The 16,098-nt window shown below is 44.7% G+C and overlaps 2 protein-coding genes across 2 annotated transcripts; one reads left to right on the forward strand and one right to left on the reverse strand.

Annotated features, from left to right (window-relative positions):
- Window positions 1–1,590: 1,590 nt before the first annotated feature.
- On the reverse strand, window positions 1,591–6,077 carry LOC4329335 (pentatricopeptide repeat-containing protein At3g12770). The gene is made up of 3 exons (XM_015769154.3): window positions 3,477–6,077; window positions 2,423–2,579; window positions 1,591–2,200 (listed from the first exon to the last, which is right to left on the reverse strand). Exon 1 carries the CDS (start codon window positions 6,002–6,004, stop codon window positions 4,193–4,195), a length of 1,812 nt encoding a protein of 603 aa, XP_015624640.1. The 5' UTR covers window positions 6,005–6,077; the 3' UTR covers window positions 1,591–2,200; window positions 2,423–2,579; window positions 3,477–4,192.
- Window positions 6,078–11,583: 5,506 nt separating this feature from the next.
- On the forward strand, window positions 11,584–13,519 carry LOC4329336 (uncharacterized). The gene is made up of 2 exons (XM_066307631.1): window positions 11,584–11,593; window positions 12,437–13,519. The coding sequence occupies exons 1-2, from the start codon at window positions 11,584–11,586 to the stop codon at window positions 13,204–13,206; spliced, it is 780 nt and encodes a 259-aa protein (XP_066163728.1). The 3' UTR covers window positions 13,207–13,519.
- The last annotated feature ends 2,579 nt before the right edge of the window (window positions 13,520–16,098 follow it).

The following is a 16,098-nucleotide window of genomic DNA, read 5'->3' on the forward strand; positions in this document are numbered from 1 at the left end:
GTCACGCCCGAGCGCTTCCTTCGGGGGGGGCGATCGCCCTGGCATAACGCCGGGGGCTACTGTCGGTGACATGGGACCGGGAGTATCATGACTAGAGGCTTGGGCAGCCGCGATCACCCACGTGGCCCGACCCCCTCAGGGGGGTCGGGCCCAAGGGTGATGTGGCCGCCCCTCCCTTTGTCTCCCCGAGGGGTCGGACTGCTCCCGTTTCGACCCCGAGGGCCGGGGCGCCCCGACCCCCTGTGGGTTTGGCGCCACGTATATGGGTTAGGTGAGCATAGCGGGGCTCACCTAACCGCATTTATTGCGGGTTGAACGAGCGCGTCACGCCGCATGTAATGCAGCGCAGCGCGCTCGTTTATCCGGTCCGTGACCGGGTGCAGCGTGTGACCGGTCACAGACCGGTCAGATCGCGGGTTAGGTGGTGGCAGGTGGCCTGTTACACGCCTCGCCCCGTCCCGTCGGATTGATGAGAGCCTCCAGGCACTTGTCCCTAGCCGGAGACGGCGTGCCAGCTCCTGAAGATGGCACGTCGGTCCCGGTCAGATATATGCCAGGCTTCATCCCAACCATTGCAAGGAAGTCATTGTATGAAGAAGGGCAGACATGCAGCTTGCTAAACTGACGCGTGGTGGACGAGAGTGACCGGTCTGTGACTGGTCTGACGCCTGTCATGTCATCGGCAAACAACCGTGCTTCCACGTTGCACCTGCTTCCGACGGAGTGGAGGTTGGTATGACCCATCCCATCGGAGGGTCATTCAAACAGCAGCCATTGCAAATCTCCGCCCATTAATGAGGGAGGACAGGGCTATCCCAGTGTCAGGTAAAAGTGCGAGCCAAATCTTGCTCAAAGTAGGATGGGTCCCCACCCAAAAGAAGGGTAGGTAGAAATGGTATATGTGGTATCCCCTTGAGATATAAAAGGAGGACCATGCCTACCAAGAAAAGGGAAGAAAAAAAAAAGAAGGAAGAAGGAGAGAGGGGAGCTCATAGAAAGGACGGGGAAAAAGAGTAGGGAGAGGGTCTCTAGAGTTGAAAGGCTCTTGCTCTTCAGCTCTTTGTAACTCCTTCAGAGACAGATCCGCCAGAACACAGGAGTAGGGTATTACGCTTCTCAGCGGCCCGAACCTGTCTACATCGCCTGTGTCTTGCGCGTTTGCTCTCTCGCGAACCATTCCACAGATCAAGGGCTTAGAACCTCACTTAGCGCCCCCGGCTGAACCGGCAAAGGGGAGCCCGCGCGGTCTCCCGGTGAGGAGCCCCACGCTCCGTCATAAGTCATTCTACCATTTCCTACATTTATAGTGATGTTAATGGATTTAGATATATATAAATACGACAAATGGTCATGTTAAAAAGGGATAAACAGAAGCGTACATTTAAAATGGATGTGGTAGTTTCTTAGTTGGTAGTGTTTTTATAGGAATGTATATAATTTCAAAGTTATACAAAACAAAAAAAGATGAGGAAAAAATATGTTTCACAATGTGCATAGCTTCCTCATCTCTCTACTTCTATAAAGAGGAAGTTGTCCTCCTCCACCTCCGCGTAAAAACCTTTCTTAAAAGAAAAGGTCCATCCTAAAAAATACTTTCTAAAAAAACAACCATTGAAAAAAAAAAGGAACAACCCACTGGACTAATATCCTCCCACTAAACTGAATAAAAAATCGTTCTGAAGCACAAGCTAACATGCATGTGTTCAGATCACGTGAGCACAGCTCGTGCGTAGGGAGGGATGCAAGTGGGTAGTCTCGTTACCCGCTTGCTAGTTTATTTCTGGTATGGTAGTACAAAATTTAGAAGAAAAAATAAGCTAGAAGTTGGATAAGCGGAATAAAAAAGCCCGCTTGTCCGCCCCCGCTTGCATCCCTACTCGTGCGCTGCATCAAGCCAAGCCCCTACGAGTAGAGATCACTCAAGAAGAACGGCTGAACGAGGCCATCGCCGGAGGGCTGTGAGCATGTGACCGGCATGCTTTGAATCCGTGCCTTCTTTCTCTGCACTGCTTGATGCCATTGCAACTTTGCAAGGCAACCAAGTGCTCCAGCCCCCCTGGTCTCATTCCCAGACTTTGGTAGCTGAGGCTACTGGAACTATGTTCGGTGCTGCAACCGTTGTTGGCATTCCGTGTGCCTCCCGTTCCAGTGATATCGGTCACCTTGAAATTCAGTATATGTGTGTGTTCCCTTCTGCTTCCTATATATTTTTTATCCCAATCCATGGAGTTGAAAGAAAATAGTGTAAAGAATAGATCAGTATGTATTTAATACAAATGAAGGTAAGGCAGATCGTGTTAAGGCTAAATGTAAGGTTATATCTATATGTGAGCATCCCTACAAAAACTAACCCAATGGAAGAGATGTCCCAAAGGCATTTGCGCTAAAGGTCAAGAAAAGGCGCCCCAAGGTCGGCTCTTACCTATATGAGGACCCGAAGACCGGTTCTTAACTCGCGCTTTTGGGGAACACACAGCAAGGGACCTTTTTTTTTTTTGTGAGAGCCAGGGTTGAGCCCTGGCCTGTAGCCTCACAAATGAGGACTTCACCGCCATGCTATGAGCACGTTCTCAGCATATCTGAAATAAGAAACAACATAAGATACAAATCCAGAACAATCCTTAAGGATACATGTAGGGTGCTATTTATATTCTGCAAAGAAACCTAGCCAGTAACTTTTTATCTTTTGTTGAACAATTTACAGAGTCATCAAATAGTAACTGCCATATATACTGTCAAGATAATCAGAACCATCCTAAAAAGATAATAAAGCAAATTATCCCATATTAAATCATATCTCAGTACCTCACAAACAAGTACCCCATCACATGTTAAATGGAAAATTAGACACAACTTTGTATTACAACTCATGAATAACACCTTTTTTTTATTAAAAAGAAGTGCATAGCTAAGAAAAGCACCCTGATGGAAAGATAATGACAACGACAGAATTCCAAAATAATTTGTCCTGACAGCTAAAATGGTGCTTGCAATAACATACTAAAAACTGATTTGGCATCAGTATTTGGTAATTTGGGACAGGATTTTCTAAATATAGCAGGAAAATACAAAAGTTTATTTTCTCAGAATAATGATCAACGAATCTACATGTAATATGCCAGTTGTTGAAAGAGAAGCAAAAAAAAGAGAGAGAGAGAAAGAAATGCAATGTGCAAATAGCAAAGATGCATGTTTGGTGTTTCCGCTACAAAAGTCATGGACCAAGCGAAAACATTGCTCTAAATTCCTATAAAGATTAAAGAAGAGGGGGAGAGAGAGAATAAGATGGCAAGACAAGGTAATACTAATTGGGCTCAATTATCTTCCCTTAAAGTAATAATATAGTACTATGTTTCATTCAGCAAAAGTATCATAAACACTAAATATATATATTCCATATGGTAATTCAATTGGCTAATGGAACACTATTAGGACAATTTCAACAAACATGTTATGGATGAAAAGATGACACCAACCTGAGGTGGTCAGTGAATTATCAATTATGCAGTGTCATCTTTATATTTGCCTGCTTGTCTCCCCCTCGTCCTAGGGATCCTTCTTAAGCTTCTTGCTTGGGATCACACGAGGGATGCTTTTTCTCCTCCTTATCACCAACTTTTAGCAATCACACCCAGCTAGAGAGAAGCATGCTGTGGAACGGCAGTAGCCAGTAGGCAAGTGACCATGCCAGCTTGAACAGGTTAGTGGATGGAGGAGAGTACAGGACCATAATTCCAACTCTGAGTAGATTCAGTGGTGCCATCTTAAAATGTTTTCTCTCTTTTCGTTCCATTGAAGGGTTCTATTTATTAGATCACCAGACACGGACCATTATGAACCTTAAGTACCTGACGTGCTTGAATACCAATAAAAAGCCACTTTCCTGAATGGTACCCTTCTCCATTAACCAGAGGATGGTCCTCACCAAATCAATGTATCTGGAACGGATGTCACATTTTATTGTGCCAAACCATATCCTCAAACCATATTGGCTGCAAGTGTGTAATTCTAGTAATGCACGTTGAACTTGAGACTGCAAGATGAATTAATTCTTCAACCTTAAGGCTTCACTTGAGAATGATATCTGTTCAATAAACTCATGAGACATGACCCCTCTTTTTTCCCCCAGAGACGTGACTACTCTTAGGATTGGAAAATTATGTGAATCAAGTGCTCTAAACATCAAGAATAATTAGCCACTCAGCTCAATACAACTCCATCCAGGTTCCTTCATTAATCCTTGCTTGCTTAGTTGCCTCCTATAACTTGTGGCCTTCTTCCATTTCCCTAAACAACTGAGCATATTAGACATCAGAACACAGTGATCAGAATCTTGAGTCTCCAAATTCAGAAGTTCCTCTGGTATGAAATCTATGGATGAATCAGCACAACGAGCACTGTATGAACTAATTATAGGAGCTAAAACCTTATTTTGCACCTCACTTGGCATCTGCTTGAAGAACTTTAGGGCGCTCCCAAAATGACCAGCTTTACAAAGCAAATCAACCATGCACATATGATGTTCAATAGATGGCTCGATACCATATTCCATTGTCATGCTGTGAAAGCACTCAAGACCTTCATCTACTAAACCAGAATAGTTGCATGCGGTAAGAACATGAGTAAACGCAATCCCATCTGGTTGAAAACCTTTGTTTTTCATCTCCTTGAAAAGGACAAGAGCCTCACTTCCTTCTCCATTGCAAGCATACCCATTAATCATGGCACTCCAAACAGCTATATCTCTATTGGTAACACCCTCAAATATTTTCCTAGCCAGATTGATGCTACCAAACTTGCTATACATGTCGATTAATCCAGTAGCTACTCGCGGCTCTGAATGCAGTCCAGTGGCAATTGCCTGCTCCTCAACCTTTTTCCCCAGATTAGCAGACCCCAATTTGGCACAAGCTGAAAGAACTGATGACAGAGTTGCTTCATTCGGCTCAATGTTTGCGCACACCATGCTATCGAACATCACCAACGCTTCATTCAGATGACCACCTTCAACATACCCACTTATCATTGAAGTCCACACAACCACATTCGCCATGTGAACTGCATCAAAGACTTCTCGAGCGGATTCAAGATCTCCACACTTTGCATACAAGTTTATCAATGATGCCGCAAGGTCTTCCTCACATTCAAAGCCAAGCTTAATAATGAGAGCATGCACACCCTTGGCCACCGACAAGTTCCCAAACAGAACAGCAGCTGATATGAGATTCACGAGCACTACCGAGTCAACATTTTTCCCAACTCCCCGCATGCGGTTGAACAGATCAAACACCTCCAGATAATCCCCTCTAAGTAAATAACCAGATGCCAATGCAGTCCAAGTAACTACAGACTTGTTGCATATTCCATCAAACAACAACCGCGCAGCATCCAGATGGCTACCACGGACAAGCATGGTGAGAACCGAGTTCAACACAGGCAAACCGGCATCAAGCCCAGATTTCACGCTAAACCCGTAGACGCACATGCCAGGATTGCTTGCGGAAACGGAGTCCACACACCCGGAGAGCACGCCGACGAGTGTGCCCTCGCTGGGTCTGACCCCCGCACGCCGCATCGCGTTGAACACCGCAACAGACTCCTCCACCTGGGAGCTCCTGCCGTACGCAGCGACCATGCAGTTCCAGGAGACCAGGGTCGGGCGCGGCATTTCGTCGAACAGGCGGCGCGCGTCGGGGAGGCGCCCGCACTTGGCGTACATGTCGAGCAGGGAGGTCCGGACGAACACGGCGGAGGCGGCGCCGGCGAGGAGGGCGTGGGCGTGGACGGCGGCGCCGAGGCGGGGGAGGCGGAGCGCGGCGCATGACTTGGCGAGGGACGGGAAGGTGGATGCGCCGCCGCCGCCGAGGCCCGCGGCGAGGAGGGAGGCGTAGTGGCGGAGGCAGCGGGAGTAGGAGCCCGACGCGGCGGCGTGCTGGATCAGGCGGTTCCACTCGCGCAGGGCGGTGGTGGTGGCCGTCGTCGTCGGCGGCGTGGGTTGGCTCATGCGTTTCGAGGTTTTCGGGGGCCTTTCGGTTGTTACTATGTAAATTTCGACAAAATTGCATACCTACGATCGCAAAGTTTGGACACACTAGAATGCCAGCACTTAAACGGGCTTCGCTAGAATACCACGTTGAAATGCCATTATGTACCAATCTACCCTTGGGCTTCATCTTCCTCACTCCAACTCCTCATCTTCCTCGTCACCGGTGGCTACGGTGGCAGCAAGGAGAGCCGGCGGCCAGCGGTGGTCGTTTGCATACGGTCGATGGGAGTAGTGGGGGCAGAGGCATCCTTGGGGCAAGGAGGTGCAGCTAGCGGTCGACGGCAGCCGCGCGGAGGGCTAGGGGTAGAGTAGGGCGGAGCGCGGTAGGGTTGGCGAGGACAGTGGCGGCAGACGTGCTCTCGTCGGCCGCACACGATGACCACCGCCGGGAGCCGTCCCGGGGCGACGACCTCCGCCCACGCGCTCCCGCCGCCGCACCTGCACTCCTGCCACCGCCCACATGTTCCCGCCACCGCGTGCAACGACCGCTGCCGCCCACACGCTCCCACCACCAGTCACCGAGCTCGCTCCCTCGGTTCCCCTCGCCGTAGCCGGCCACCAAACTCGCTCCCTTGGTTCTCCTTTGGTGATTAATATGCAGATTCTATGTTTTTCGTTAACATATTTTTTAAACTACTATGCAGCATAGTAGAAAAAATCAGACCGGACACCGAACCGCTTGAACTCATGGTCCACCCGGGTCATCGATTGGACCCACTGGGTCGATCGGTATTTATACAAACCAAGCTATATGATGAGTGAAAGCCATGACACCTCAGACCGCTTGGCACTAAGATGTTATAGCTCAGCGCCATCAAAGATGTTATAGCTCAGCGCCATCAAGGTTGGCGCTGAGAAAACGACCTTTTTTAAAATTAGTTTTTGGCACGGTTCAATCTCAGAATAAGTTTTTTAAAAGTGTCAAGTTGTCAAAAATATGGCTAATTTATTTTAGTTCCGTCACTAGTTTTCCTGTTGCAATGTTCGGCGTAGGTCATCTTTTTATACTAGATGATGCCCCGCATTTTGCTGCAGTATATATGTTAGATAATAGAGAAATGATAAAATTATTTGGACTGAAATATTATGAAAATTATTTAAGAGTAATAATTTAGCATGTGTATGTTTAGTTTTAGAATGAAATAAATTGTAGATATTATTACTATATGCTTGCATAATAAGCTTTGTGTGCTCAATGGGTTGATGTGGCATACTTGCATGTAGGTTTTAAAAGTGCTAATAAATATTATGCTTGCATGTTGAGCTTTATTAGGTGTTTAGTTGACATTATGTTTATAGAAAAAAGAGATTAAAAAAATAACAAAACAAGCCTCACTAAACAATCAATCTACTCCCTCGGTCCCAAAATATAAGGGATTTTGGTGGATGTGACTCTTACTGAGACAATGAATTTGGACAGACTAGGAAATGTCACATCCACGGTGTGTTTGGTTCACGGTCATGCATGGATGGGATATGGCCATCCATATTTTGTTGGATATGGCGATCCAATTTCTTGTTTTGGTTGAAGGGATATAGCATGGATGGGAAATGCCAAAAGTTAGTGGGACCCATTTGTCATATATATTTTTTTATCAAAATATAATCATTCGAGATCTTGTTTTAAAGATTCAATTGTAACAAATATAATGTAATGGTGTAATCAAATTATAAATTAGATAAATGGTTTAGGTGAAAAAAATCATTTGGAGCTTGCTTAACATAAAATCAAACCAATCGCAGCCAATCAGAATAGGCAAAATTTGCTACAAAACACTCAAAGATTGTGGTCTTTGCTGTGAGACATCCGAAGATTGTGTATTTGCTCGTGGACACTATAAAAAAATGGTAATTAGCTGCTGGACACTCCTCCTATTATTTTATTATTAGAAACTTTGGTTAAAGACAAGTTTGCCCATGGGCCTACTTGTCAATCTCTCTTTCTCTGTTCTTCTTCCTCTCTTTCTCTGTTCTTCTTCTTTAATAGCAACGCGACACTTTTCATCGCCCTCGGTGCGCCCAACAGCAGCAACACGGCGGCCGGCTTCTCGTTCACACCGATGCGCCGCATCCCCTCGGTGCCGACGTTCTACGTCGTGACGCTCACCAGCATCAGCTGCTGCAGCACGCATCGCCGGTCTCCGACACGTCGAGTTGTTTCATGGCGACGGCGCGCCCGCCGCTGAGGTCGGCACGGTACACGGTCCCGAAGCTCCCCCTGCCGATGCAGTACGCGTCGTTAAAGTGCTCCGTCGCCGCCAAGATGTCGCCGAAGGAGAACGTCGTGTCCTTGCTCCATAACGAGGCCTGCACCGCCGTTGTCGTCGCCGCCGCCGAGCTCCCGCCGCTCGCCGCCGTCTCCGCGTTCTCTATGACGACGTCGGCGGCTCGCCTCGCCTTGCGTGACACCGTGCAAACCACCACGACCATGGACACCAGCAGCGCGGTGGCGAGGGAGAGCGTGACGGCGAGCACCAGCCTCGTCTTACCGGAGTGGCCGTCGCCGGTGGTGGTGTTCGAGCTGCAATGTTGTTGCCGCACAGGCCAGGGTTGCCACTAAGATCCAGCGTCGTCAGCGACCTCATCTTGCCGAGCAGGGGCGTCACCTTGCGGGAGAGGTTGTTGCTGCTCAGGTTGAGATACCACATCTCGGCCAGCTTCGTCATCTTCCCGCCGCCGCCCCGCCGTGGCCGAGCCGTCTCGGGTTGGGCCAGCCGCCGTCGCGCCTCTGCTCTGCTGCAAGGAAGAAGAAGGGGAAAAAAAGATAGAGAGAGGAAGAACAGTGTTAGGGGCATTTTGGTACTTACACAACTCTTTCTCTCCATCTCGATCAGAAATAATAAAATAATGGGAGGAGTGTCCAGCAGCTAATTACCACTTTTTTACAGTATTCACGAACAAATACACGATCTTCGGGTGTCTCACAGCAAAGACCACAATCTTTGAGTGTCCTGTAGCAAATTTTGCCATCAGAATATGACACATCACCGAGACTAAAACTGGATGGCTTTATCCAGCCAAATCAGTCGGATGCACTCATCTAACATATTGAGGGAATATTCTCTATTATGGGCCGCCCCATCCGCCCTGCCCTCCAACCAAACACCACAAAAAATCGGGCGGCCATCTCCCATCTAGGCTCCGAGGGAGTACTTTTTTTTTTTTTACCTGCTTCCTCCTCTAACCTCTATGGGCCCATTGGCCCAAGGGCCCAATTCCCCGCTCCCCTCCTCCTTTCCTCTCTCTCTCTCCCAGCCCGCACTCCCTTTCTCTCCCCCTCCCCTAACCCCTAGCTGAGCGGCGGCGGCGGCCGGCGGCCGGCGAGCGGTGAGGGCGCGAGGCGGCGCGGCGTGCGGCGCAGGATCGAGGGAGGGCTCGGACTGCCGGCGGGGGGCAGGCGGACAGCGGCGCGACGTCGTCACGGCGAGTCGGCGACGGCGCGGGGCGGGGCAGCGGCCAGCGGCGGCGCCGGCACAGGGACTCTGGGAGGGAGCCGGGCAGGCGGGCAGCCGGCAGCCGACCAGCCGGGGAGAGGAGGGATTGAAGATTCGAATTTCGAAGTATTGAACCATTGACTCATTGAGGTTAGGGAACTAAAGTTCACTGATTTCATGATTTGTTCTACACTTCTACTTAAGTACTTATCTAGTGAAGTATCTACTAGACTACTACTTGCTTAGTTTTTACAACTGTACTTGTGAGTAGTTCATACTTGATACTTCATAGTTCCTACTCCCTCCGTTTCACAATGTAAGTCATTTTAGCATTTTCCACATTCATATTAATGCTAATGAATTTAGATATATATATATATATATATATATATATATATATATATATATATATATATATATATATATATATATATATATATATATATATATATATATATATATATATATATATATATATATATATATATATGTCTAGATTCATTAGCATCAATATGAATATAGGAAATGCTAGAATGACTTACATTGTGAAACGGAGGAAGTAGTTACTATCTTGCAAACTTGATTAGCTAGTAAGGCAGTTAGCGAGGACTAGGAGCCTTCAACCTTGGCTACTAGGATTTGTTCATAGGAATTCAGAGATCTTAGTAATTAGTATTTCTATCCTTTATGTATTTCATATGCTGGCACTTTCATATGTTTACCAATTAGTATTTCTGTATGTTAAACAATTTCAAGTGATTGTCAATTCTATCAATGTGTGAACTTATGCTCAATTTTATGTTATACATGCTATATATTATATAATTATTAGTGTGTGATACTATACAAGCTAATATTAGGCTTTTAGGTGTATGAACAAAAAAAAAATTACCCCTTCCCATTTCGAATACGGTTTGAAATCCTGGGCTTGCCCCTGGCTTGTTCGTAGATTTGCAATTTGCAAAAAAATAGAGACGAAAACATCGCACGTGGTATTTCACTGATAACGCTAATGCTATCACTCTACAGATTGGTATTTGCATATTTATAGTCATTTTCACTTTCCATCAGTAAAGTACAAGTAGTACAGCTATTATATTTCGTAATTTTTCTCCCTTTTTTATGTTTTTATGTGTGAATTTGGACACCATTATACCGATAAATGCATTGTTTGTATAAACTGATGAGTACTCCCTGTATTTATCTCTTGTCTTTGCCAGTAGCAGCTGCACAGTTAAAAGGCTTGTTTCTAGGAATGTACCATTGTTTGCTTCTATAGTTTTCAGTATGACCTGTTGTGGTTGAAGCCGTAGTTGTCTGGTGTGCTCATTAACATAAATATTATGTGTTATTTGTTGCATTGAAGGAGCACCATGGATGGAACTCTTTGAATGCTTTTCATTCATTTGGAATATCTAGATATGGTTATGGTGCATCAATTAATTTATTCACATAGGTGGTCAAGGGCATACTTAGAGGGTCTCCTCTAAGGGTTCATATGTTAAATCAATGCCTGTCCAATTCATTGGCCTCCCAGTTTAGTTTCCATACTCCTTGGCTGTATTAGTTTCCTGATCTCGCACTTCACCGTGGTGCTTACTGAAAATAAGCAAACTGTTTGTCTTGCAGTTGTCTGTTCTGATTGACTGAAATTTTTCGTTTTTCAGGGCTGAACCTTTTTCTTAAGTAATAGCAAACTTTATTTGATCTGAAATACATGTACATGCTTTTTAGCCCTAGAGATCCTAGAAAACTTTTTATTGTTAGCATGGATCCCTGATTTTATTTACTGAGAGCATTCTAATTACTAAAACACTGAGAATCACCTCACTACTCTAAATACTTTATGCTTAGATGATATGTTGGTGTTCTTCTCACACAGCCTTGTAGTGTTACAATATACAGTTTCTAAATCCTGGCTCCACCATTTTTTTATTATTATTAACTTCGATTGGGAATGCTTCACTAAATGTTGGGCTGGAAACACTGTTTTTGTGTGTGTGACATTTGCCAGCAGGATTATTCCCTCTCCCTCATCCTAATTACATTTGTGCCGTCCCTGCTGTTGGGTTGTTGGGTCCCCCTTGGACCTCCAACAGCAGTATGAACACAGGTACACAACATGTCAAGCTTAATTTGCAGGCAAAGTGGACATGAGCGAGGGCTTTCTGTCAATGTGTTCACAAATGTGCCTACTCCCTCCGGTTCCCGTTTAGTTGATGTTTGAGGCTTGGACTATTTTGGATGGAAAATCTTGACGTTTTAGCCATGTGATCAATTTAGACTGATTTGCCCCTGCTTGGCTGCATGCATGCAAATCACATTTAACTTGGTGCATCTGAGTCCTTCACAGCACCATAAAAATCATGAGGATAAAATCAATTTGCCGAATCATCTCCTACAGCATAGTAAAAATCGTGTGGAAAAGTAGGGTGCCAAGATTCAAACTTAGCACATGAAGCTTTGGGACTAGCAGTCATAACCACCAGGTTAAGAGGATTTGCTTGTTGGATGTGCTATTCTAATGTGAACTTATTAATCATTCCTTGGTATGTGAGCTCCTGTCCAAAACGTCAATAACTTTGAAACCGGAGCGAGTACTGCCTAGGGGCACAAAGCCAATTATTATAACCACCTCCATCAATTAGGGTTTTTATCCAGGGCAAGACTTCCATCCCTATGTTGGATGCCCTTTGCTGAAAAGCTATTTGTTGTATTACTACTTAGCTCATTACTTTCCTCTTTTGTATCTGTACTAGATAGTAAATGTGATAGCATCTCTTGTTTTCTCTTGAGGGAAAATGATAGCATCTCTTGTAGCTTATAGTTCTTAAAGATAGTCTTTATATTCGTAACTGATTACCTGGATGTTACCTCTATTTGGGTGATACAGTTTTTCCCATCCATTCATATCTACAGGTATTAAAGGCAGCATCTTTACCAAGGTGCTAATCAGTCACATGCATAACCATGACTTCTGAAGACGGAGACATTTCAGCTCTGCTCTCTGAACCAAGTATTCCTGAAGAGCAGCCTGAGGCATCTGAATTCGATGACGTCGTCCCTGCAATTTTGGAATCAATTAAATCAAGTGAGAAGGCATTCAAACCTTCACCGGAGGAGGCTGCTTGGGCTGATTCTTGTTTTGTGCAGACATCTGAGCTTTCGGATAGTGACTGGGGAGCAATGAAGCATGCCCTGCTTAATGCTCTTGAAAAGCCAACAGAAATACCCAACAATACTTCTGAAATTGTGCACGAAGAAGGTTCCCATGCAATTTTAGAGGTCAAACCTCACTCTCTCCCTGCTGAAATTGTTTCTCAGCATGATGACATGCAAATGGAGCAAAAAGAAAATAATGATTATGACACTGGTACTACTGAAGCTTCGGAAGTTGCTAATGTAATTAGGGGCACAAATGAACATGGTAAGCAAATGGATGGATACACAGCCAGACCTGAAGATGGCGATGAGTTGTCTTCGTCTGAAGTTCTTGAGCAGACAGAGTCAAGAGAGACTATCTTTAAGGTGTGGGATCTGGACGTTCCGTTTTCTGATGAGGATGAGCTTGAACTCATCAAGGATCTGAAGAAACTCCTCAAGGACAATCCTCAGGAGTCTGAATTTCGACCTCCCAGTGGAACAGCCAAGACATTGAGCCAGATAGCCGTCGATGATCTAGTGGCAGACTTGAGCGACTTGTCATTGCAGCAAACAGACGAGTAGCAACATTCCCCCAAGATATTTCTGTGGCAAAATTTTTTACCATCCCCGATGAACTATTCTTCGTTCTCTAGCTAACAGTGCAGATGGCTTAAGTGGAGGCTGTGCGTTTGTAAGAATTAGATTGACTGTTTCGCTGTTCTTTTGAATCTCTACCTTTCTTAATAGGTAGTTGTAGTAAAAAAGTTGTTCTTTTTTATCTGCGTGTATTAAACTATAGGTCCTCAAACTTGCACGCTTGGTTTGTGCACGTCCCTGTACTGATTACGCATCCACATAATTTGGGTCCTTCTGGCTATAGACATGCCACTTGTAAGTTGACTTGTGCTGCGAACGGCGTTTAATCGTCCTCCGTGTTTTGCGCTCTCGTCCTCAATCTGCCGCTCCCGGGCGGGCTGTCAGTTTAGAGGAGCTTATGGCAGTTGCCAAAACATCTTCAAACAGTCTACATTTCTACTTAAATATTAAAAAGATGTAGTTGTATAATCCAAAAAAATAAACTAGAAGCCAGAAGTTGTATTTCCCTGCTTCTCTATATTCTTACCAACTAGGTTCTCAGAATTAAACTTCTCAAATAGGGCCTAAGATTCTAAAGCAGATGGTAGCTTTTGAGAATATGAAAAAGTTAGGTTTTTCAACTTCTAAATTTTAGTTTATTTTCTGAATTTTACAACTACAACTTCTCATAATCTAAACGAAAAACTGAGTTGTTTAGGTGAGATTCTAATTCTGGAAGAAGTTATAGCGGCCAGAAACTTCCCTAAATAGGTCCTAGGTGAGTTTCTCTTAGACAAGTTTTGGCACTGTCAGAGACTATATTGATTTTGGTAAAAATTGGCTATCATTTGTACTAAGATTTGGCATTAAACCAAATCAGCCTATCAATTCTATATTTAGGTCTTACCTACAAGATCACATATTTAGACATAATCAAGATCTTCGATAAGAATCCTATAAGGCCGACTCTCTCACACATTGAGATGCTTGATATGATCATTGAGTTGAATTATACCGGGCAACTCTCGCATATATTAAGACACCATCTCTAAATAAAATCTTACAAGACCAACTATCTCACACATTAAGGTATGATCTTACAATTCTACAAAACTGACTCCATGCAAAGCTAGCTAGACACATCGACAGCTGTCGACTAAAGGTTTTAGTGACGCAAGAAAAGAACGACAAATGCACTTGCGTGCTATTGATGACATGTCACCAATGTTTTAAATAGCTGACTAAGGCATTTAGCGGTTAGCTTCTCAAACAGCTATAGCGGGCTAAATGGAGCTATAGCGGCTAAATTGTACATGAAAGCAAATAGCTAGAACCCTTCTCAAACAGCTATAGCGGGAGATAGCGGCAGCTATAGCGGGAGATTTAAAACCCTGCATGTCACTCCCCATGGGTATGTAAATTATCATTTATTTATATACTAAGCTAAACTTTGATCATGCTTGAAAATATCTAATGATCATATAGTTTGAACCTAAATTTGATATAACATAAGTAAATATCATAAAACCCCATGTATTATGGTCCAACTTCATAAACTACGTGGCTTTTGGCACGTGATACATTACCCCCAAGTATTATGGTCCAAAAATTTTACAAAATCATATGGTTAATAATTTGGGTTAATTGGATCATGCCATTATAAAATTGCTAGTTTTGATAAATACTATTACTATTTATCTTTTTTAAGCATACCACTACATCTGTCTCAAAATTGGATACATGCCATCATCTACACTTAATATACGTTTTGAATCATTTTACATGTGTTGTATTTTAGTATGGACCAAAATACCTCCGCTTACTACATCGCAAGCATTGTGGTTCCCCATCCTGGATCAGCTCACGCTAGACCTGCTAGCACAACTCCGGTCTGACTTAACTTCGGCTACACAAGCACATGCCCTTGCTTTCAAAGGCGAGCTAGGACGGGGTCTTGCTATCAAGCCGATTGCCAGAGAGGTGGAGCGACTGGAGATGGCCCAGCCGGCCGAGGAACTCCAAGTTCTAGTCGAAGCAGGAGTTGCCAGAGAGCTTGAGCTAGTTGAGGAATTAGCAGTTGGCTAATAGCACAGCGTGGCGGGATTGGGTCCTTGAGCGCGTTGCCATCACCTCACTTGATGCCACTGACACCTGCCTGTTTCACCGTCGCTCATCATTTCCGTCAGCTTGCCGTTGAGCTTGTCATCGCCGCTGGGGCCACGTGTGGACCCGCCGTAGACCACCGCGACACAACCCTGCCACCGTCGCCGCTTTCTTTGCCGTTAGCGCCGCCGCTGGACCATGTGTCACCGTCAGACCCGCCGTCCCTGACGTTGCACCTTGTCATCGGCGCTCTGCCATACTCGTCGTGGGGTAGCTGTGATTGGGGGATTGTGGGTTTTTGAAGCTAGGTTGCCGGAATTCGGGGTTAAGGTTGAAAGATGATTGGCATGTGTATTTTTGTCCATACATAAATACAGAGCACAAAATATGATTCAAAAACACGTGTTAAGTGTAAAGGATGGTATGTATCCAATTTTGAAAGAATTATAGTGGCATACTTATAAATAGATGAATATTAATGGTATTTTTCAAATCTAGCAAATTGGAGTTGCATTCTAGCTAAAATAAAAAATGCTTAAGTTAAATGGCGAAAGCTTTTTATACAATGGATCAAACAATATGAAATTTCACTTTTAATTAGAGGGAGCTCATAGAGAAAGTATCGTCGTAAACAAGCGTCTTGGTCTATACGAAGTTTTTTTCGTGCTCTAAATTGGGATAGACCGAGTAATAATAAGAAATTTGGGCCAACAAAATAGCAAGTTGGCAACTCGAAAAGAATAAACACCATTGTTTCTGATTTTGCCGTAGCCAAAAATTGCTGGTATGATCGCC

The sequence above is a fragment of the Oryza sativa genome, chromosome 2 (assembly GCF_034140825.1).
Source record: "Oryza sativa Japonica Group chromosome 2, ASM3414082v1".
In the NCBI taxonomy this organism is placed as follows: Eukaryota; Viridiplantae; Streptophyta; class Magnoliopsida; order Poales; family Poaceae; genus Oryza; species Oryza sativa.